The 22,147-nt window shown below is 39.2% G+C and overlaps 1 protein-coding gene across 2 annotated transcripts in view; it reads right to left on the bottom strand.

Moving 5' to 3' along the window:
- NOX4 (NADPH oxidase 4) overlaps nt 1-22,147 on the bottom strand; it is a 112,695-nt gene that overhangs the window by 36,939 nt on the left and 53,609 nt on the right. For both annotated transcript variants that reach the window (XM_085065300.1, XM_085065308.1), the window contains exon 13: nt 9,664-9,745. In XM_085065300.1, coding sequence (XP_084921426.1) covers nt 9,664-9,745 — 82 coding nt within the window. The remainder of the gene's footprint in view (nt 1-9,663; nt 9,746-22,147) is intronic.

Here is a 22,147-nt window from a genome sequence, read left to right as displayed (position 1 = left end):
TTGAGAAGGGATGCACATGCCTTTATTTTGGAGAGATCACTGGGAATGCGTGCCTGTGTTTCAAGTATAGTTTAGGAAACTTCTATCCATGAAAAGAAAAGAATAATTTAATCTATTGTAAGGCTTTCAGAATTGGTTCAATATAATACTCAATATGTTAAGGGAATTTTTCTAAAAGAAGAAGTAATTAAGCCTTAAGAATATTAGCAAACAGTAATGTACCTAGAAAACCTATTTTAATCTTGAAGACATAGTGTACAGTGAATGGAAATACAAAGCTATAATACCCTTGGGTAACATCATGGTGCGCCATGCAGAGGAAAACAAGACCTTGGAAACTCTCAGGCATTTTGCTTTCGTAAGACACTTTTGAGTATTTTTTCAAAACAGAGAGGGTACGGAGAACACTTGCATTGGTAACTTTGGAGGTTGTAGTATAGGTTATCATTTCCATACTGGTCAAGCAGACTTGGGGTAAGAGCACTGACTCTGATGCTGTGTGGGTTTTTGGAGCAGGCAGCAATTTTGCCTTATACAAGCTCCCAGAGGAAAGAAGAAGTTTTAAATGTTTGGTTTGAAATCATAGCTCGATTCTACATGACTTTTAACCACACACAAATTTAGTTTAAATCTTGTTTTATAAAGATACCTTGACAGCAATGGATAATTACATCATAAAGCAAATTGTGATATAAACATTATTAGGCTCTAAAGCAAATTTTCATATATTTTCTTTCTGTTCAATGCCTATAAGACATCTTCTCTCATTGCTTTGAGGGAAGAAAAAATGTCACCACATTCATGATACCAAAGAAATTCATTGCTAATCACCCCACTTGACACACGTGACACCTCAATTTAGGTGCAGATGCTTAGACTAATCATCTTCTGACAAACCTGTAACCCACAAGCTTGTTCTGTTAAAAAACAACAACCATGAACTCTGAACATCACCAAATTTTATCTTCACCATCCGACAAATCAGTACATATCTTCTACTCAAACGGCTTTTGTGTTTGGACTTACCCAGTTTAGTCTCCAATTCTGTTTGTGAACAGCCGCAGCCAGCTGATTAGGCAACAATCAGAAAGGATTTGGCAGCTAATACCATGGGCTGTTGCAGTCCTGCAGCTGCTAACAATGTTTTCCAGCTGCTAGCTGTCTGGCCATTCAAAAACACTTGTGATTCTTGCAAACTACTTGACAAGGTCGTAGAAGAAGTTTCCTTGGGGCTAGGCTTGGCCCTTTGGGCACTATCAACCAGCAGCCAACTCCTGTCCTCATGACTGAGGATAATTAACATCTACAATAACATACTATAGGATGAGACAGCTTTTCCACCGCTGCCAATTTTTACGACTTCATAGTTCTGAGCTAAGCTCTAGCCCAGATGCTGAGACAGCTTCCTCCATGAAATGAGGCTGACATAAGTGTTTATTTGGGGATGCTCAATTCAGGGTGGTCCTGTTGGTGTCCCACAGCCCAGGTTTCCTATATATTTCACTGAAGATACAGGGAACGGCTGTTAGATCAACCTGGGCCTGTTGCTGCTCCTGATTATCAACAAGCGTTTAAAGGCCAACATGTTTCATGAAAAAGAAATGTGAAGTGTCTCCCTTCCACATATGTTATAGAGCCTGACACTCAGAACTGAATCACTCCACAGTGCTGCATACCAAAAGGTTAGTAAAACTGAAATCCAGGCTCGTGTCCTGAAAAGAACAAACCACCCTTGCCCATTTTTCATAAAACTAGAACATTGCAACAGTCTCCTTTGTCTTGACTGTTTGTGCTTCCCCCTCCTCTGCACTATTAAAACATGAAGAGAGTTGTGGTACAGATGAGGTGCTTATCTGACATTTTACCTGGATCTTCAAACCTTCTCTCTGGTGAAGGGCCAGAACTGCAATGAGTGCTGATAAATTTCTAGCATTGCTAAAGATCAAGAAATATATTTATGGCTTATGTCTTATACAAAACATAAAGGATGACATGGCAGGCAGCTTCTTTTTCCCTCCAAATATTTACAGGCATAACATTGTCCATTTTGTCCATTACTACAGCTGGAATCTTTCTTTTCTCCCTTTTTCACCAAGACTTGCGAACAAAACACCAATCAAAGATGCTGCCTCCTCTAACAGTTTCTATGAAAGAAAACAGTCTCTGGGGTCCCTCACTGAAAGAATGGGGCCAAAAATAAAATTGCTAATGTGCAGGTAGGCGTAAGGAGTGAATGAATGAATGATGCTGCCCCCTTTTTACCACAGAGTCACATGGAACTGCAGAACCAGAGAATGGCTGGAGTTGGAAGGGACCTCTGGAGATCATCTAGTCCAATCCCCCCTGCTCAAGCAGCTTCACCTGGAGTAGGTTGCACAGGACTGCATCCAGGAAGAAATTACTATTGTCAACAACCAAAACTCCTTAGCACCTGTTTCTCTTTTCTCCCAGAGCTTGGTGCTTAGATTTCTGTCACTATGGTAATTGTGAAACTACTTTTTTTAAACTAATATAAGCCCTTATTTTTAAAACTATGACAAAATTGGATATAAGGGCGGAAGGGAGCATTTTAACTCCCTCTTACATAATGAATCAAAGAACTTCACTAATAATTTCAGCATCAAACTACTATAACTTCTGTTTGAGTTGCTTTAAAAAACATCCCTCAAGGCATCTGGTGGCAGATAATTCCCCACAGTCTCATGATGCTGCTCAGTAGTAGACAGGTATGTATCCATTAAACCAGCAAGCTTTATCAAGAACCATGCTCATATTCCCAGACAGCCAAATGAAAACCAGATCTATTGATTTGTTTTAATCCATTCACTTTGAACAAAGCAATGATTTCATCTCCAAAATGTTGTGAAAGGTTTAGTCATCTTTTATTCTCAGTCAGCCATTTCCCATTCTCACCTGGGATAATCACAATGTCTTGGATAAAACAAATTTTGCCTGCTAATGAACCACAACTATTCTATGATAAACAGAGAAGTTCAAGTAGCATTCTAGAATGCTTGGTACTTAAAAGAGAATATGTATGCACAGAGAGCTTCAATTTTGCGTGCATGTTGTGCACAAGTATCTTCCCATTTTTTTCTCCCCCTCCCATCTTTCTACCTAGAAAGATTTGTAATTCTGCCTTAAATGTCAGGTCTGAGCCCTGCTGAAGTTAGCAGCAAATTTCCCCTTGATTTTAAGGGGACTGGTTCACTCTGTGCTGTTGTTACATGAACTTGAGGCTTTTGGAAACAGAACAAAAGTGTCTTTATTTTGCAAGTTACTGGAGCACTGTACTGGTACTCTAAACAAATATAGCCTATGTCTCAAGGAATTAATTAGCCATATCTTAGTTTAATGTATAGTCCTAAACATTTCAAGATACTAACTTGGTCCTGTTTGATATTATCTGCAAGCGTCCATACAAGTCCTTTGTAGAATCTGAGCTCAGAGATGTAATGCAAAATATGAATTACTGTCCTCTTTCTTCCTGTTTCCATTACGGTTCTAACACAACTTAGATCCAGTACTTGCATTTTTACTCGTATAACATGATTGCTCTTTTTAATGAACAGCTACCAGCTACCCCATTGCTACTGTTGCTCTTTCCATTTGGTAAAAACCCCTAATGACAGGAAGATGAACTTTACTAAAAATTGAGGTTTTATTGTCATGGAGCTCAGCCATGACAATAATAATTACTGGTTTGTAAACTCTACAGAACAAGGTGTGATCACTGCAAGAAGTCACATTAAAAAAAAAAAAAAGACAAAATCCCAACCCCCTACAAATATTCTTCTCTATAAACAGCTTGAATTTCTTTTAAAGGTCATTACAGATTTCTTAAGCAGGTCTCTTTTTTGATCAAGTCATCTAAATTCTCTGAAACTCAGGTTTCTGAAGACTCAGACTGATGATGAGATAGTTTGCTTCTAGCCTGCATTTTGAAATAAATCTTGGAGCATTTCAAAACCAGTAATTTTCATGCTTCATGTACAATGCCACACAAAGCATTTAAAGTGCTTGTGTGGGCACTTCTGAAAGGCTCCTTCAGTTGGCACTTTCCCATCCGATTTCAGCAATATGGGCAGGCCACGTGTTTTTGCAGTGGAAACCAGGATAGCTGTTATTTCAGATGAGAGAGCCAACGGCACAAAACTGAAAGGACTGCGGAAGACCTGATTTCTATTTCTGGTCTCATCCCAAAGAGAATTGTTCCTGGGTGATGCTGGTAACTCACATCAGAGTCCCATGCCTCAGTTTTTCCTCTGTAACAAGAGGACATCTTTTGTAAAGTACTTCACAGGAAGCCTATTATAGAAAAACAGTCCTTAAAAGATCTCCATCTCTTTTTAAAATTAAAAATCTCTTTGCCTTTGCAAGGAAGATTCAGCAATGAACACATAGGTCACGATTTTTCCCCTTGCTGAACATCAGGGAAGATGTTGCCTTTGTTTCTAATGCAAACAGAATTGGGTTTCTAGGCCACGATCCTGCTAGCTGCTCTTGTGCATGCTTCAATCTGTGATTCAAGGGAATCTCAGAGGATGCACCGACTGAGCATCACTTCCAGAAGCCACAACTCACTACTTTCTCCAGTTAGACACAAATTATTTTCCTCTAAAAAGAAAAATGTTCTCAAGACAGCTGCAAATAAGACACAAGTTTTATCCCTGGGATATTATTTATGAAATTTCTTGGCTCAGATCTCAAGCTGTAGGAAATTGCCACAGATCCATTACAGATCCATTATCATTAAAATGAACAGCAAAAGGGACCCAGAAGACACAATGGTTTAGGGCTCTAACTTTCTGCCGCCTATTTGTCTAGACTTCTCCATGATGAGAATTGAATAACACCATTTAGCTTTGTTTGAGCTGAAACTTTTCAGCAGCTTTTCAAAGATGACCTTCACAAATACGTATTTGAAGATAAATATATCTACATATCTGTATATCTCAAGATCCTGTATTTTCTGGGATTTTTTGTGACGTGAAAATTACCAACATTTGTGTGCATACACAAGAAGACTACCTTAATTTGCTATGAATATGTGACAAAGAATGGTTTGTAACTTTGTAACTGATGGAAAGTAAATGCTTTGTAATGGAAGTAAATTTGGAATATTCTTTCATTATACCTGCTAGGTTCTAAGTTCATTTTTTTCTCCAAAATTCAAGACTTTGTAATTTCATTTAAATAATGACATTTATTTATTTTTTATAAAGTCAAATTTATTAGTTAAGATTGTCTCCCTGTTTGACTACAAAGAAGTGCTGTTATTTCTCTCTGTGCACATTATGGAAACAGTTATCAATATACTTTCTTTGTTTTTCTTCATTCCTGCTCCTTTTTGTTTGTTTGTTTGTTTTGTTTTGTTTTAAAAGTAAATGGGAAAACTTTGAAAAGGTTTTAAAATGTTTTAAAATTTTGAGCGAGAGACCTTTTTAGCAAGCCTTACCCTGCAAGAAATTATTATTTGTTTATTTTGTTCAAGAGAAGGGCAAGTTTTAAACCAACCTTCAACTTCTTGTAGGGAAGGTGTCATTTCAGATGGTGCAGGACTTTCTTGTTCAGGAGAAAATGGTACAGTGAGATGGCAGAAACTGGGAACTGAAGTTAAACAATTTATCACAGGTGAAGTAATTGACAACTGAAACAAGCAGATCTAAAGGCGTGTAAGTTTTCCGGTTTTTAACATCTCAATTTGATTCTAAATTCCTGCTCTGGCTGAACGAGAAACTTGCTGCAGGGATTATCAGTAATGCTCTACGGCTTATGTTAAGAAGGGACTCAAATTAGCTGGAACATAACCGCTCCTTCTGTTCTTAAAATCTGTGAATCATCCAAAAACTTTTCCACCAAACCCACAGATGATAAGAGTGAAGACAGCAAATATTTCTGAAGGGGAAAAAAAAAGAAGCAAATAATTCCTCTAAAAAACCCCACATATTTATGTGAGGATTTCAGCAATAACTTGAAAATATAAAATACAGCTGAACTGTCAAGTCACTTGTAGACATAAAAAAACTGCTAAAAACCTGTAACACCAGTAGCATTTCTGGCACATCCCTCTCAAGTGCTGCTTCGTGCCATGTCAGCCTCTCTCCTGCCTTATTCACCCCTCAACCTAATTTCTCACTCTCACACTTCTTTTATCACTTCCCTTATCACTCTGTTCTTTTGGGTTTGTTTTTCACTTTTGACGTTATCAGGGCCAGCTACAAGAGGCACTTCTCCCTGGCACTTCAAGGCAATTGCACATCCTTCCCCTGTGCAGTCAGGAGCGGAGTGGAGTCAGCAGGGAAAGGCACAGACACTGAAGGGATGGAGCAACCTAAGCCCCTGCTACTACAACCAACCACGCAGCTGAATTAATGAGCATAGTGCCTTCTTCAGGAGCAATCCTGGGTAGCCTTTGCTGCACTCTAGCAGTTCTTGCATTTTATGAGTGAAACCGTGAAAAAAACATGTAGGAATGTCATCGGCAAAGTGGGCAACCAAGGAAAGCATGAGCTTGATACCAACACGAGAAAAGCTCCTGCAGAAATGTGCTAACTGTGAAAATCTAAAAGGTTTTTTTATGAGATACAGGAGCCCTAATGCTCACTGTAAAAGTAAGGAGTCGGGATAAGATTTGTTGCAAAAAGTTTTGTTTGCTGACAGACCTGATTGTGTTGGCATAACTCCCCTTAGTGACTTCAGCATGCTTGAGGAGTGAGAGAGAGCAGGACCAAGCTGCAGATATGTCTGTCATTTGTTTTGCATGCAGAAGGTTTTCCCAAGTGGCTACACTTGGCAACAGCTATGCACCCCAAGCCATTTGGTTGCCCACAGCTGCAGGTTTATTCTTAGTTTCAGGAATGTGAATCCTTGTGGACATGGTAATGACTTCATGTCAGCAAGGAGACAGGTTTTCCCCTCAAAATATTTCTCTGTGTGGACGGGTCAGTTTCCAGATGAGGCAGATGACGGAAGTTTAGTAACATCTGATTTCTGAACCACATCAGTCACTTGAGGCATCAAAAAGTCTTTGTAAGATCAGGCCTCTCTGTGGTTTCCTCTGCTTGCCAGAGCAGGTACTGGCTCCTTGGCTAAGCCAAGGTCATCAGAGTAAACTCAGGCAAATACAAGGACAGTAAAAAGATATCACATCTCTTCATCAGCTAGGAGGGTTAAGCATCTTTCTTTGACACGTTTACCCCAGAAAATCCAGGAAAATGTCCATGCATATTCTACAAAACTTCTTCCAGCCATTCCAGTGAACAGACATCTTCTCTGAGAACAACATGCACCTAAAATAATCGTGCTATCTCCTGGGAAAGAGTTCAGGTCTTAATGTAATAAATGTACAAGAACATAATTTAGAACACCAAGAAGAACACCAAGGTTTCTATTTCTTTCAAAAGTTGATGGATTATAGTTTGCCCATTTAGCCTTTAATATTTATTGCAATAATTCTGAATATTTCAATGGTGCTGAACATCCTCCTATCCTATCTCCTTCCTTTGGACATATGGCTCTTAAATATGTGAAAACTTTTATCCTTTCTACCTACTAAGCCCTGCTTAGTCAAGCTATTCAGCTAAGTCATTACTAAGAATTCTCTTCTATATTTAACCTTCAATAATCTTAGGATTTCTTTAATCATTACAAGCTCCAGTTTGTGCCCTGTGACAATGTCCCATCAAAATGACCTTCCTGCTCAGATCCTTATGTAGTACAACCAGACGCTGCTCAGCTGAAGTCAATGAAGGGACACTGATTTATGAGATCTGTCTCTCCATTACCTTAATTTCTGTTAACTGACCCTTCAGTAAAAATGAGAATAGGCAAGGGGAAGAAATGACACAGGAACAAGACAAACTATATTATGGAGATGAAGAGGTTTTCTACCTTCGTGAACACAAGCACTTTGCTCAAAAGACAATCCCTGGGGAATTTTGGACATGTCAATAGTGTTCAACCAGTTTCTAAATGAGCTGTAACGATAAATTTCTGTAACAAGCAAGCAAATTTGCACCAATTAATGATGCTATAAACAAGAATCTATTGCTTTTAAGAACATATGCAAACTTCTCTTTGTTTAGGTGTCAACATTTGGCTGACTTTTCTATGTTAGAGGAATCAGTCAATCTTGGCAAGTAATGTGGCTGAAAACATGCATACTTTTTGTGATGCAAGGCCACTGTAACTTCAAACACCAGCTGAGCTCCATACAAGCTATCTGCTCTACTGTCTTTGGAGAGCTGAATGCTTCCACTGTCAGAAGACAACAGACAACTCATTTGCCCATGAATCTCACATTGTGTAATATTGTTAGTACATTTTTTGCCAAGAATGCTAGCAATAAATTGAGTGTAATGAAATGGAAAGTCAAACATCTTAGGAATGATTTATACAGAGATAAGTCTGTTCTTTGAGGAAGGACAATGAAGTGGTTTCTCAGAACAGTCTGACAGTGTCCCTGTCAAAAATTAAATAATCTAAGCCAAGCAAAGCATTGTACTGCCAGGGTTTCAAAGGATGAGGAGAAAAGTAGTAATTTATGGAAGTTCTATTGAAACAAGCAGACCAATCCATCCACATAAGGTGCCTTCCACTGTTTCATACATTGTACCCCCACAGTATTCCAGTAATATAGTGACAATGGACAAAGCAAACAAGAAATTTAGGGAGTAAAACTGTGTTTCCCTTGATGTCAAAGCAAAACTTCACCATTTGCAGAATCAGGATTTCATCATTGAGTATTTTTATTTTCAAGTATTCACAATGAGGAGGTGACTGGCTTTAGAACTCAGCCTCTCTAATTGTCTGCTCTTAAAAAAAACTTTGGATTATCAGATTTGAAGAGATTTAACACCTAGCTCCACTGGCTTCTCATTTCAGAAACCTCCGAACAATAATAACTAAACCAAATAACTTTGCTTGTTGCCATCATCACTGGGGGTCTGGCTTCATACATTCTTTCTTCCTTCTCCTCCCTCTGTCCACCCTGCACCAGCATTCTTTCCTTGCTCATTCTGGTCAGGGTTAATGTGAGCACTACTACTTCTTTCCCCCTCACTGTCTCTGTTCAAGACTCAGTTGAAAGTTCTAGTCAATATAGCAGCAAAGAACTTTAGTTATTTCAGTCAGGTATGTCACTTGGAAAAAGAAGAGGTGTTTTCAATACATTCAAGAACTCCTAAACACAACACACTATCCTTTTGAACCCCTTAGGGATACAGGCAAACACACACCCTAAAAAAGGCAGAAAAAACCATTTCCTAGTGTTTGCAGGCTTTCAGAGGAAAGCCTGTTAAAATTCAAGGGAATCTGTCACCATAAATGATGGAATCCCAGAAGACAAGAGTGGAGATTAGCCTGACAAGACATCTATCTATGTCAACAGTGAAACAAAGCTCCATCAGACACTGATCCAGGCAACTTAACATCTGCGCTCCACCACCACCTCCCCACTGACAGCTGGGCATGCTTGCAAAGCATGTCTGCTTCTTCCCAACACCACTCAAAAGCCTGCAGAGATCAGTGCAAGTGTGGCTCCCTGACAGCTCTGCCTGAGGACTTCACACCCAAAGCATGTACAGTGCTATAAATTCCTTACTCTCCCTCACTGCAAATAGATAAAGATTTTATTTCTCCCAAGAAGACAATCTTACTTACTTGGGATAGCGTCTCTGCTGAAAGATGGGCAGAATCTCTGTATCTTGATTTGAATGTAGAAGCAGTAAATCCCGAAATCTTTCTGTCAGAACAAAGAAAAAAAAAGAAGAAAAGAAAAAAAACAAACCCAGACTGTGACTCTGCATTGTAAGTTCAGGCCAAAGTAAGCAAGCAGTGATATCAGTGAGTTCTCTTCTCTAGCAATATTTAGCAGAGGGCAAAACTAACTACAGGACTAAAAATCACTGTTTCCTGTAAAACCTTTTAATGTTTTAAAATGTCTTTTTTTTTTTCTTCTTCCAATACTACATTCTAGTAGTGCTTATAAGTTTCTGAGATCTGCACAGAGGTCTTCTGGGTATCATGGAGAGACAGCCATAAACAGACGCTGCCTTGAAGAGCTTAGTCTAAATAGAAAGCAGGAGCCCCTAGGAATTCACCAGCCATTCCAGGATCACAGTGGTTGAAACAGATATAGATTAATTAATTCACCTAAATTAAACTGCAGGAAAAATCCTTTGGTAACCAATCATTTGGTATTTTCAAGGATGCTTGGAAGACTGATTGCTTTTTCTTCACTCTTACATTTTAAATACTGTATCATAAAATCATCTGGAGGAGGTAAAGTTTTTGTACCTTAACTGACCACCAAATGAAGGGGTTGTGATTTGCATAGCTGCCTTTCTCTGGTGCCTTCCTCTAGAAGTGGTCAGACAGAGTAAGTCAAGTGGGATCTATAAGAATTTATATCAGTACTGACTTCTCAGTCATGAAAGATAGAAAGCTCCTCAAAATTCACTTGATAGCCAGATTGAGGGATAGAATAGGATTTCCCACCCAAATGAAATTCCTTTAGTACATCCTGTAGCTCTCCCTAGGATGGGACATGCTCTGTTTCCCTCTTTCCTTCCACCACCTGCAACTTTAACCTGTCCTACGGTAGCACAGAACTGATGCCCTTTCCATCTCCTGCCCTTCCTTCAATACCTTATAACTGTGACTGAAATTCTTCAGCTGCAGGTGTTATCCTTTCTTCGCTAAACCATAGTTTGCAGCTTGCGTATAGCAGCTGTACCACGGATTTCTCTAAACTAACTCTCTTCCATGAAAGTTCTTCATTCTGGGAACTGAGCCTGAGGGTAAGTGTAGTCCTTCTCCTCTTAGATACGTATTTTAAAGTATCTCTCTCTAACACCAAGTTTATGGATATGGAAATTATGGGACAGAAAAACATTTGGTTTTATGCAATGTTATGTCATCGTAATTAAAATCCATTACTCTGGATACAGTTCTGCTATGTACTCTCTAAAGTGGAAAAAAACCCCACCCAAATCCATACTTCATAAAGTTGTAATACCTTGAAGAAAGCAGGATAAATTCAGAAAGAAAACTCTCTTGTTAAGGACTCAGTTTTAAAGGTCAATTTTCTCACACCTCTAGTCTTTCCTCAGCTGGCTAAGATGTATTGCAAACATCTTGGATACGATACCAGGATCTGCCAGTGAAGAAACAAGGGCTTATCATTGTTCCTTTATTTCTACACCTCTTCAGATTCAATTCTGAAAGAACTAAGTGCTCCGACTTCCAAAATTCTTACCACATCTTCAAAATGTAACTTAGCCTTCCTGTTCCTAACTAGAACAAAGACCAGATTTGGCAAACAAAAATGAATGCAATAAATGCAACGCTGTAAAGATGAAAGTTAAATTTAATGAGTGCCTTTCAGGAAACAGCCTGCTCACTGTCTTAAGGAAAAGCTTGCCATTACAGCTACTTCTTGAAGTTTCAGGAAGATGAAGAAATTTGCTTTTCTTTCAGTCTTCTGGTACATGGCAATAGACTGTACACACACATCACCTTTAAAGATGATATACCATCGTCTTCAAATGCCACTGGACAAGAACTGAAAGGCTTCAGAAAGCTTTCACCAATGTAAAATATCCCTTTATGTTTCAGAGCTAGCACATTAACTCCCACCTATACCTCAGTAATCTCCCCACACAACCCAAGCTAGTGCTGCATTTCCAGGTATCCTTTACAAAAACCTTCATTCGAACAGCCTTTGTGTGTGCCTGGTGGAGAATGAGAGGAAGTTTACAATAGCAAACACTGAGTGACAGCACTTCTTTCCATGACTTGAGGATTTTAATCTCTAGAACACAGTGTGAGACACCCTGATTAAGGATCTGTCTTTGTGGTGGCATGGCTCATTTACTTTTGAGAGGCTGTAACCAGGTGTGACAGTGATGTAATGCGTGGAGAGACATGCTCTTCCTCAGTTCAAGGCTGCACAACACCACATCACAGGTAGGTGAGTGAAGCTGGTTTCCCAGACCTTGCTAAGGGTCTGTGACTGTCTGGGAGAAACAAAACACATCTCAGAGAGTGTGCAGATATGCCCTGCCTCATTGTTCTGTCTGAGATGGATATCACCCAGGCAGAGAGCCATATTCCATCTCCAGCCCCTACTCTGTGATTTTTTCTTGTGCTGCTGCCCTTTCACATTGATAAAGGGCCACTTGGCTGCACTCCAGGACTCAATTCAACCAGCAGTGATCTTGAAAATATTTTCAATAGTAATGCGACTGGGCTGGCCAGTATTGGAGCAAAAGCAGCCAAGTTATGGCATCTGAAATTGGCCTGAACAGTTTTCCTACTAGATCTTGTTTTAAAGTCAGCTTTTTTTTTTCTCCATGCTATGGCAAATTTCCCAGGCAGATGTATTTTCACCATATGACTTTACTATTTTTTCCATGTGGCATGGTTTAACCTCAGCCAGCAACCAAGCCCCACACAGCTGCTTGCTCACTCCCCCCACAGTGGGACGGGGGAAAGAATCACAAGAGTAAAAGCAAGAAAACTCATGGGTTGAGACAAAGGCAGTTTATTAGGACAGAGAAGGGAAGAAACTATAATCATGGTGGTAATAATAAAAATAATTAGAATATACAAAACAAGTGATGCACAATGCAATGGGCTTACACTTGCCAACCAATGCCCAGCCAGTTTCTGAGCAGCGGCTCCTGGTGAGCTTTCCTCACAGTTTATGTACTGAACATGATGCCATATGGTATAGAATATCCCTATGGCCAGTTGGGGTCAGCTGTCCTGGCTGTGTCCCCTCCCAACACCCTATGCCTTCCAGCCTTCTTACTGGCAGAGCATGTAAAGATGAAAAGTCCTTGTCTTAGTATAAAGACTACTTGGCAACAACTAAAACATCAGTGTGTTATCAACATTATTCTCATCCTAAATCTGAAACACAGCACTGTACCAACAGTTAGTAAGAAAACTGACTCTATTCCAGCTGAGACCAGGACACCACACAAACACACTATATGGTGGTGTTCCACCTCACCTCAAATCTATCCTATGACTTCCCCCAGCCCATTTAACTTCCATGTCCTGTAAATCCTCTTAAGGGAAATGGCACATTGGACAGAAGCCTTTAGGTCTAATTTGTCCCATGGGACCATTGTGTGCACATGTCACTCTTCAGCTCTATGCCATTCTCCTATTCCACATATGTGCTCATAGTACCAAAGTCACTCTAGTACAAATGGTACTATTGCCCTTAAGGACCATCCATCAAGGTGATGAGGGAGGTGACGAGAGCCTTGGCAGCTACTGACAGCACAGGTACTTTTGGTGGAGAAGGCTTTTCCATTTGCAAGAAAAAAGTTACAATGATACTTTCCCAAAGGGGAGAAAATTTTTTCAGAAACATAAGATCTTCTAATTCATGCTACAACAACAAATGAAAGACTTGAGAACTACTGAAATCAATAATTAGAGCATTCTCACATCATTTTGATTTGCAATCACTAGTTGATCAATAGAACTGAAAGAAGTCACAATCTCTTCATTACTTGGACAATTTTAGAGAGGTAGTTTCAAAAACTTAGTCCTTTTTCATGGGATGCTTATGTCTAGGTGTTGGTCTGATTCATTAAAATAAAAAAGAATACCATTTACTTAGCCAAGGTTGCTTACTTCTGAAAACTGGCAATTACCTTGTCTGTTCCTCACTCTATTTATGCAATTTGCGTGGTTTTAAGTCTGTTCTATCCAGTTTCCTAAGGACTGTTCACCTTGTTCTGAGATCAGTTATACCACTGATCATTTTGTTGCTCTGCTGAGTGTGACACTGCAGCTTGTCTCACTGATGCTCCTGCAAGTCTATGCACGGAACAAAGCTCTCAGAGGCATCAAGAATGTTTGCACAGTCACATGTTACGTTCAAACTTATGTTTTCAATGTCATGAGTGCCTCAACTTCCTCTTGGCTTTCATTCTGAGTCTACAATTCCTTCCAAATCCTTGCCAGTGAGAAGTCCTCAGTTAAATGTAGGCAGTCTCATTGAGACCACATGTGTTTAGCTAACCATATAGCATATCAGTTACCTATATATTAGTTACCTGTGATGACTGGAGGCTGGTTGTAACAACACAATCTTATGCCCTGTACTCCTAAATCAGGAAAGGTGCAGACTATAAAGAAGAGAAATTTTGCCATTGAAATCTTCATGGATTTAACCTGTCCTATACATATACACCTTTCTTCCCTGCCTTTTATCTAATTATTCTTCTCTCTATTCTACCTTTTGCTCCTCTTCCCCCTCCCAGCATAACATATTCACAAGTCAGCTACCAGAATCTCAGTTATAAATGCCCTTACCATCTGTTATGGCAAGCCAGTTAATCTACATGGACAGAAGGATGCATTTCAAGAAAAAATTTCCCTTTAAAATATTTAGATTAATGCCATATTTGTTCTCAAGCAGAATAGGGTTGCGCTCAGTATGGTGAGTTGACAGAAATGTCAGAAAAATGTGAGCAAGAATGGGCATACAGTCTGAAGGTCACTCAAACTGGTTACACAGTCAAGTTTCCTTCTTCCAGAATACACTATTACAGAAGTTGAAAGAGAGACAAAGGAAATTTTTGCAATATTTTAATATCTGGGGCTTCTCAAAGCAAAGAAAAATAATATGTATAGAAGGTCCCCGTGAGTTAAAACACATTATTATTCACATTCTGCAGACAGAAACACACTGTGGCACAAGGAGCACTGGCCTTGTTTTTTAAAGCTGTCAGGTCCCTGAAGTGCTTACTGCTTCAGCACTTTAAAATTTTGCCAAAAGTCATACACTGCAGTTGTGTAAGGTTTGACTTTAAAAGTCAGGTCTTGTGGTTGTATTTTCTTACTCCTTCTTGTTACAAAATGCCTTACAGAAAATAACAGCAAAGTCTCTCCACTTTCACTGTGATTTCACTCTGCTGAATTCCAAGGGTCTTGCAAAATCAAATCCCTGCTCCTTCAGAGTTTGATGGGTATGAACCTATGAGGTCAATGCAGTATATAAGTGAAGTCTGAGACATTACTGGTTTGTTTATCCCTTTTATCCAGCACCTTCTGACCACTTTCTGAACCCCTCATAAAAAAGGGTTGAATTGCATGCAATCAGATCAATTAAGTACACTGTAAAACTGATGGAAATTGGCTTTTACAGGATAAGGACTTTTATACCAGTTTTACAGATTTTTTTAAAAAAAGAAGTTAATAAGAATAAATAGAAATGTGATGAGAAAGCGACCAGAGAATGGGAGCACAGAATAGCTCCATCACCTATAAAGTACAGAAATTGCAGGTCAGCAGCCAGCCAAGCTGTCTACCAAATGGTCTATCCATAGTGACACTCTTCTACATTTGGATATTTTGTAGTCGTGTTTCTGTAATTACCACTTCTGCATTCACTGAGAAAGAAATGTCAGTTCCACCTTTCACCACAAGGACACTTTTAAGTCCTGCAATTTCAAACTAAAAAATCTGCCTAGTTTTATGCAAAATACCGAGTGGCCTCAACACCTTTCATGTCATGAATACAACTCACAATAATTAAAACAAAATAAATTTTAAAAGAAGTAAGCTTTCTTAAAGGTGATGATATTTAACAGGATTTGAGATCCACCAATCTGACTTGTTTTCAAGATCTGTAAATTTGGAAATGCTGTCATCAGTAGTTCCACAGTGCCTTTTAAAAATAAAAGGCATTTAGGAAGAAGTCTTTGTCAGTTAAGGGCTATAAAACTATGATGAGCAACAAAATGGCATAAAAATAAAATGCCTGATATTTTAGTTTGACCTGTGGCTTATTAATGGCCAAAGTTCCTGAAGTTAAGGAACCATCTATTCTCTCCTCTTGGAAGAGTCAGTACTACAAATATGCTCCTTCAGATTAAAAGGAGAGGAAAAAAAGCCATGATGAGTTAATGTTGGTGATTACAAGGTTCCAAAATGGTTACATCATCAGCCTTGGAATTCCCCTGAAACATACATATTTTGCTGATGGAGACAGGCTTTTTGACCAGATTGAACTTCCATGATTCTCAGTCCATTAAGCCTCACGGAGTTTAAATCTGTTTTTTCACCACCATTTCCTTCCCTCCTGATCAGTCATCTGAAAGACTAATTAGATCCACCATTTTCAAAGCTACTAAAAAACCCTGAAAACTGGTGAAAACCCAGAATGTTGAAAACCATATATAAACCCTTTGCTGTTTATATTTATTTAAGGGAAATAGAGAAGCCTTTACAGAAAGGCAAGTGGACTGTTCATTTTCCAAGTTAGGTGAATAAACAGTGATCATCCTTCCTTTCAACAGTTTTCTTTGCAGGAGACTTTAGTTTATTTATGCAGAGGGGGAAAAAAAAGGAATTCAATGAATTATTACACAGGTCTGCAGTGAACCTCCAGTCACTCTGGACCTGCAGAATAGTCCTCCTTTCTTTGAAGAAAGTCTGTGTATGCCATACTTGCCCTCCTAACCAGCCTTTGCATCCTAAAAACCTCCTTCTCTTTCCCTAGATGTGTGCTTACCAGTTCAAAATCATTCTCCCTCCCTGATTCTGGCATCAGCAAATCCTTTTCCTGCTGGAATTCTAGGCCCTTTCTTGTGCCTTTAAATTGTCCCAAGTACTACATCATAATTAGCTTGGACAGATTTATTTCTAACTGGATCTCCCTCACTTACACTATAATCACACATCTTGCATGATTTAGGTATGTATACTCATATATCAGCCAATGAAGAAACAGAGTAAAAGGCAGTTCTTCTCCCAGGAACCTTTAAAGGCTGGAAGATGAATGACAGGAACGAAAAAGCATCACTTGATTTGTTTCAAAACAGGGAGAAGAGATACTGAGGACCATTTTCAGACTGCATTTTGTATGACTGACCTGACAAGACATCACTGAGTGACCCAGACTGCCTATTAGCTACACTGCCAGACCCGGGTTCCCCAGAGAAGCAAGGAAGAGAAGCGGATGCAACCACAGTCAAGCAGTCTTGATGCTCAATACTGAGTTAGAAATGCTTCTGAAAGTTACACAGTGGAGCTGGGAATTAGCTGACTGCTGGAGTTTAAAACCAGTGTCCTAGTCAAGGAACCTTTTTTACCTTAGAAATACTTACTATACTTGAAGACTATTTTTGTCATGACAGTAGAGCTCATTCCACAACTCAGCACTTACAAAGTGCAACAGTAAAACATGGCTTCTAAACAATACAAAACTTCAACTTTAAAAAATAATCTTTATACATATATGCTCTGAAGGAAATGTTATTTATGCATATATTTTTAGCACTGCATTCTCTAATTGCTGCCTTTGGTCATGAAGAGCTGTACTTTGCTATTTGAATTCCCCATAAGCAAATACAGGGAGGCTCAACTACCATTTTCTTCACTAGTACTGCTCTTTCACAGCATGCCACAAGAAATGATTTGGCATCAGTATATCCTTTTGGGCTTTAAGATAATGTTGTGATACTTGATCTGGAAAGTCCTCATATTCATAGAAAAAGAAAAGAAAATACTAAGACTATGCAAAGCAGGGAGAATTCAACTGGTTCTCTCTTTGTAACTCGTAATCTGATACAGAAACTGGAGAAAGCCCATCCTTTCAAAAGCTACATGGAATTTATTAACACTTAAATGGAGCTACTATCCAGCTGTGCAATTACTGCAACACTATCCAGCTCTGCAAATCTCCAGAGGGTTTGCCTCTAAAAGGCTGAGCAAAGGCACAATTCATCAGGCTATACTGATTCACACCAAGGCCCCCCCTTCTCTAATATCTGAATTCATTTGCAGACACATCTATGGAAGAATGATCACAGGGTAAAACCCTTCTGCTTCGAACCTTTTCTATGCCAGTGCATCTCCTGAGTCTAAGGTAGTTTGTCTAATAAGAAATTCCTTGATTTCTCTTTAAAGTACTTGCCCAGTCCTTATGTAAAACTAATTCGTTCCACACCCTTGGACACGGAGTTCTGTGTGTTTCTCACTTATTACATGAAGATCCATCACCTTATGTTTGCTCTGAAATTGCGTCTTAGTGACTGTAATTGATAGCCAAACTCTCTGATACTGGCAGAAACTGTGAAGAGTCAGACTCTATGCACCCATTCTTCCAGTGTTATGCATGAATTTGCAGAGTGAAGCTATATTCCTCTGAATTACATCTTATTCAGGCTAGAGTCCCTGCATAGTCAGTTATCCCATGTTTGGAAGCCTCTCCATGCTTTTGATCATCTTTGCTGCTCCTTCCTGAATCCTGGCCAGCATCATGTCCAAGTGATTAAGATCAGACCTGCACACAGGACTGAAGTCCTGGTAGCACCACAGAAACACCCACCAGCTGCACAGTCATCTCCTTGGCTTTATTCTCTACTCTGCTCCTAATAATTTTTCTCTTTATTGCTGCTGAGCACTAGGCTGATGTCTTCATGGAAATAGTTATCATGTCTCCAAAGTGTTATTCTTGGGCTGCCATGGTCTCGTCATTGCCAGCCATGTGTATTAGCTTGTCACCAAATATATTAAACACCATCACATACCCACATGCGTACATGCACTGGTATTTTTAGCCAGGTCTATAAATAGGTTTGCAAGTGTAATATATTTTATACATTTGAACAAGCTACAAGAACTTTTCATTAAGCAGATTTATATGGCGGTCACAAAATAATGGAATTAATCCTATCCAAGACTGAAATTTCGTACCATAACAAAACCACCACCAGTCATGGTGAACTCATTCTTGGGCTTTTGCCTATTCATATTTGGTGGCAATTTAAACTGTAAGCACGGCATCATTTCACCCTCTTACTAATATAGGCACAACTTGATTATTATTCTCAAATATGTAAATAAATTACTGTATAATAACTACACAGAATCATAGAAGAGTTGAGGGCAGAAGAAATCTTAGGAGATTATCTAGTCTTGCTCTAAGCATGGTCAGAAAGGGACACTGCTCACAGCCACATTGTAGTTGGGTTTTATGTCTCTCCAAGGCTGGAACTGGATGATCTTTAAGGCCCCTTCCAACCCAAACCATTTTATGATTCTAGGATATAATCAGCAGGTCTGCTTATGAAAAAAATATTAATAGCACTATTTTTGTGCTGTTTCCATTGATTGCCACCTTTGGCTAAAACTGCAAACCCATGTCTGTTTGAGGAGAGGGACACAGCTGGTTAGGAGGTAACTGTGCCCACAGCTGATAGACATGCAGGCAAGACACTGCCCTGCAATAAGCTTCAGACAGGCTGGACAGGTTAGACACTGGCTTCTCTTAGCCAGGGCAGGGATGGGAGGAGAAAGAAAAAATGCCAAAGAAAAAAGGAGTTTTGAAAAGAGAATAGGAGATTTTTTGCCAATTCACCCTCCCTCACAGCCTTGCAATATAAAATAGCAATTGTCCAGCCCTCATCCCTCCAACCACAACTGTGAGCAATGCTGCCGATCACCAAGGCTTAGCTGACCTTAGAGAGATCATTAGGCGTAACTTGGCCTTGCTCACAGCCAAGCTGTGTGAATAACTGCATGGAAGGTGCTAAGCTGTTCCCAGGTCTGTGCTGAGGGCCAGAGGGGAAGCTGCAATGTGCTGGATACAGTGCTGATCCTGTGCGGGAAATGCCTGTCCAGGCATTTCCACTTCGCTGAACTAAACTGCTAGAAATAACGGTGGGGCTGCAGGTAAGTAAAAAAAAGAAGAAACAAGGTACTAAGGGACTCACTCCACTGATATCTAAAAATCATTTCCTTTAGGTTTTCAGCTGCCTGTCTCTTTCAGAGAACACACACAAATTCTTCTCTACAAGCACTAGTTACACTGAAGCATAACACAGGATAATGTGATCAGAGCTCAGCTGGATCTTATTTTCTATATAAATTTTGCTAGTCAGCTGGGGATGATCCACTGGGAAGAAATGTACATTTTTTCCAAAGATCTAATCACATCTGAGGCTCCATTTCTCATAACATCTCTCAAAGGCCAGTATCAAAACCTTAGCAGGAAACCATTTGAATGACTGACAAATGAAATGAGCCATTAGATACTGTTTTCCACTTTTTTTTTTTGAAAGGTGATAAAACGTAATGCAAACAAGTGTATCAAAAAATGTATCCAAAGTATGGTTTAATTTCACCCTGACATGAGCAATTCTGTTGTTTCTTCTTACATTTGAATTAGACAAGTTATTCTTGAGAACTTAAGCCAGACAACTGCCTGAATATAAACTACTACATACGACCTAGTCTGGGTAGTTTTCATTTATGCATAATTCATAATTTCTTACAAATACCTATATTTGTTGATTTAGCACTAGCTCTTATATGCATTGGGATTTTCTATTGGATTGTCATCTCCATCTTTCAACTATAATGTTATGAACATCATGAAATATTAAATAGACATGTTCTTACATGACAGAAAGTCTGTTATTACTCAAATGAACAGAAAAAGTATTCCCAGTCTTGAATGGGAGAGGAAAGCTGAAAAATTTGCTATGCAATACTACACTGATAACTATTTTCTTGAAGAAAGAACAAGTGGTTTAACATGATTTGAATCAAACAGTTCCTCACATCACAAGGAAATGACTTGGTGTATGCTTTTCTGAAAGAGTGATTCTGCCAACTCCTATAACTAAAAACTATCATTAGATATCACTTACCAGTCACGACCTGGCATATAACAACACATCAATGTACCATCACCAATTCAGCTTTTACATAACTGCAAAGAAATTATAAAATCCTCTTCCTGCCGACATGGCACATTCTGGTGCATATGTGCTGGGAAGTATGGGACAATTTTAAAGAAATATTCTCTCTTAACAAATTTTTGGATTAAGGAACTGCTGCTTTTTTCGGAAATTGTACTGAGAAAATTTCATTTGCCATGCTCATTAATAATAGGGCACAATTAGCATAATCCCCTAAACCCATTAAAAAATGAAAACATCAAATAACAGAAGCTATAAAAATGTCTTTAATTACAAATTTTGCTTTTTTCAAACCAGTCACAGCTAAGCTCAAGAGACACTCAGCTGACACAGTGTAAGTGAAATCCTTGAGGGAAAGCCCTGTGCCGTCAGGCTGGCACCAGTCACTTGGCAAAGCACAGCAAAGCACCACAGCTTTGACTTTGAAATGTGCGTGGGTGCCTGTGGCATTTTCCTTGAGGAAATGGCACTTACAGTGTGTTTAATGAATAAGGGAATATGTTAAATTTATGACAAGATATAGTCCTTAAAGCAGCTTGTTGCAGTGAAGAGCACAAACTGCCCACTGATTTATTTTAACTTCATGTAACATGAGGAGGCTTTTTGGAGGCTGTAGGTGTACTTGTTATCATTGACAGTACAGTAAAATCCTCACAGCAGCCACTTCAGCAATACCCAAAATAGCCAATAAGCTCTGAAACTCCTCCTCTCCCCAAAATCCCCCTTCAATACTGAAAGCTGCCATCAGCTCCACTGAGTGTCTCTTTCTCCAATACATATAAAACTACTGATGTGCTTATTTGGATCCACAGACTTTCCAGGCTCTCTTCCCAGCAGAGAAGCATTCTTATTCAGGATCATGGTGTTCACTACAGAATTTTAAGTTTTACCAGCATTTTATCTTAAAAGTTCCGATTACAGGTAAGTCACAAAGTTAAGCAGTCATCCACTGGTTATCAGCTTCCATATACAGAACAGGATCCCTTCAAATTACTAAAAACACAGTGATGTTTTCTGTAAACCATTGTCCAAATTTTCCTCTCTGCAGATGGTCAAACATTTCCAACTGAACTGCTCTTTATCAAGGATATTGAGATTATAAGAGAAAAAAGGTATTAAAAATTAAAATCCACATCCGAATGCTGAAAGTTTAGGGATATATGTGGGCATATATACATAAACAAAATGCAGTACTTCATGCAAGTCACAGTTAAGTTTTCTCACGTGCCCATATCTCTTTTCCCAGTTTCCCTGCCAGAAACTGCACTCTGTCTGCCAAGATGGGAGTGTGTCTCTCTCCAGGAGAGAGTGACACCATGGCATATTACAGCAAATATACCCTAAGCTGGGAACCCAGCCAAGAGAAGATAAAGAAAGCTGGAGACATACAAATCCTAAGAGGCAGTTGG

Source organism: Lichenostomus cassidix, chromosome 1 (genome assembly GCF_008360975.1).
Source record: "Lichenostomus cassidix isolate B80296 chromosome 1, HeHo_3.0, whole genome shotgun sequence".
In the NCBI taxonomy this organism is placed as follows: domain Eukaryota; kingdom Metazoa; phylum Chordata; class Aves; order Passeriformes; family Meliphagidae; genus Lichenostomus; species Lichenostomus cassidix.
Note: the sequence above shows the minus strand (reverse complement) of the source record. Positions and strands in the feature narration are given on the sequence as shown.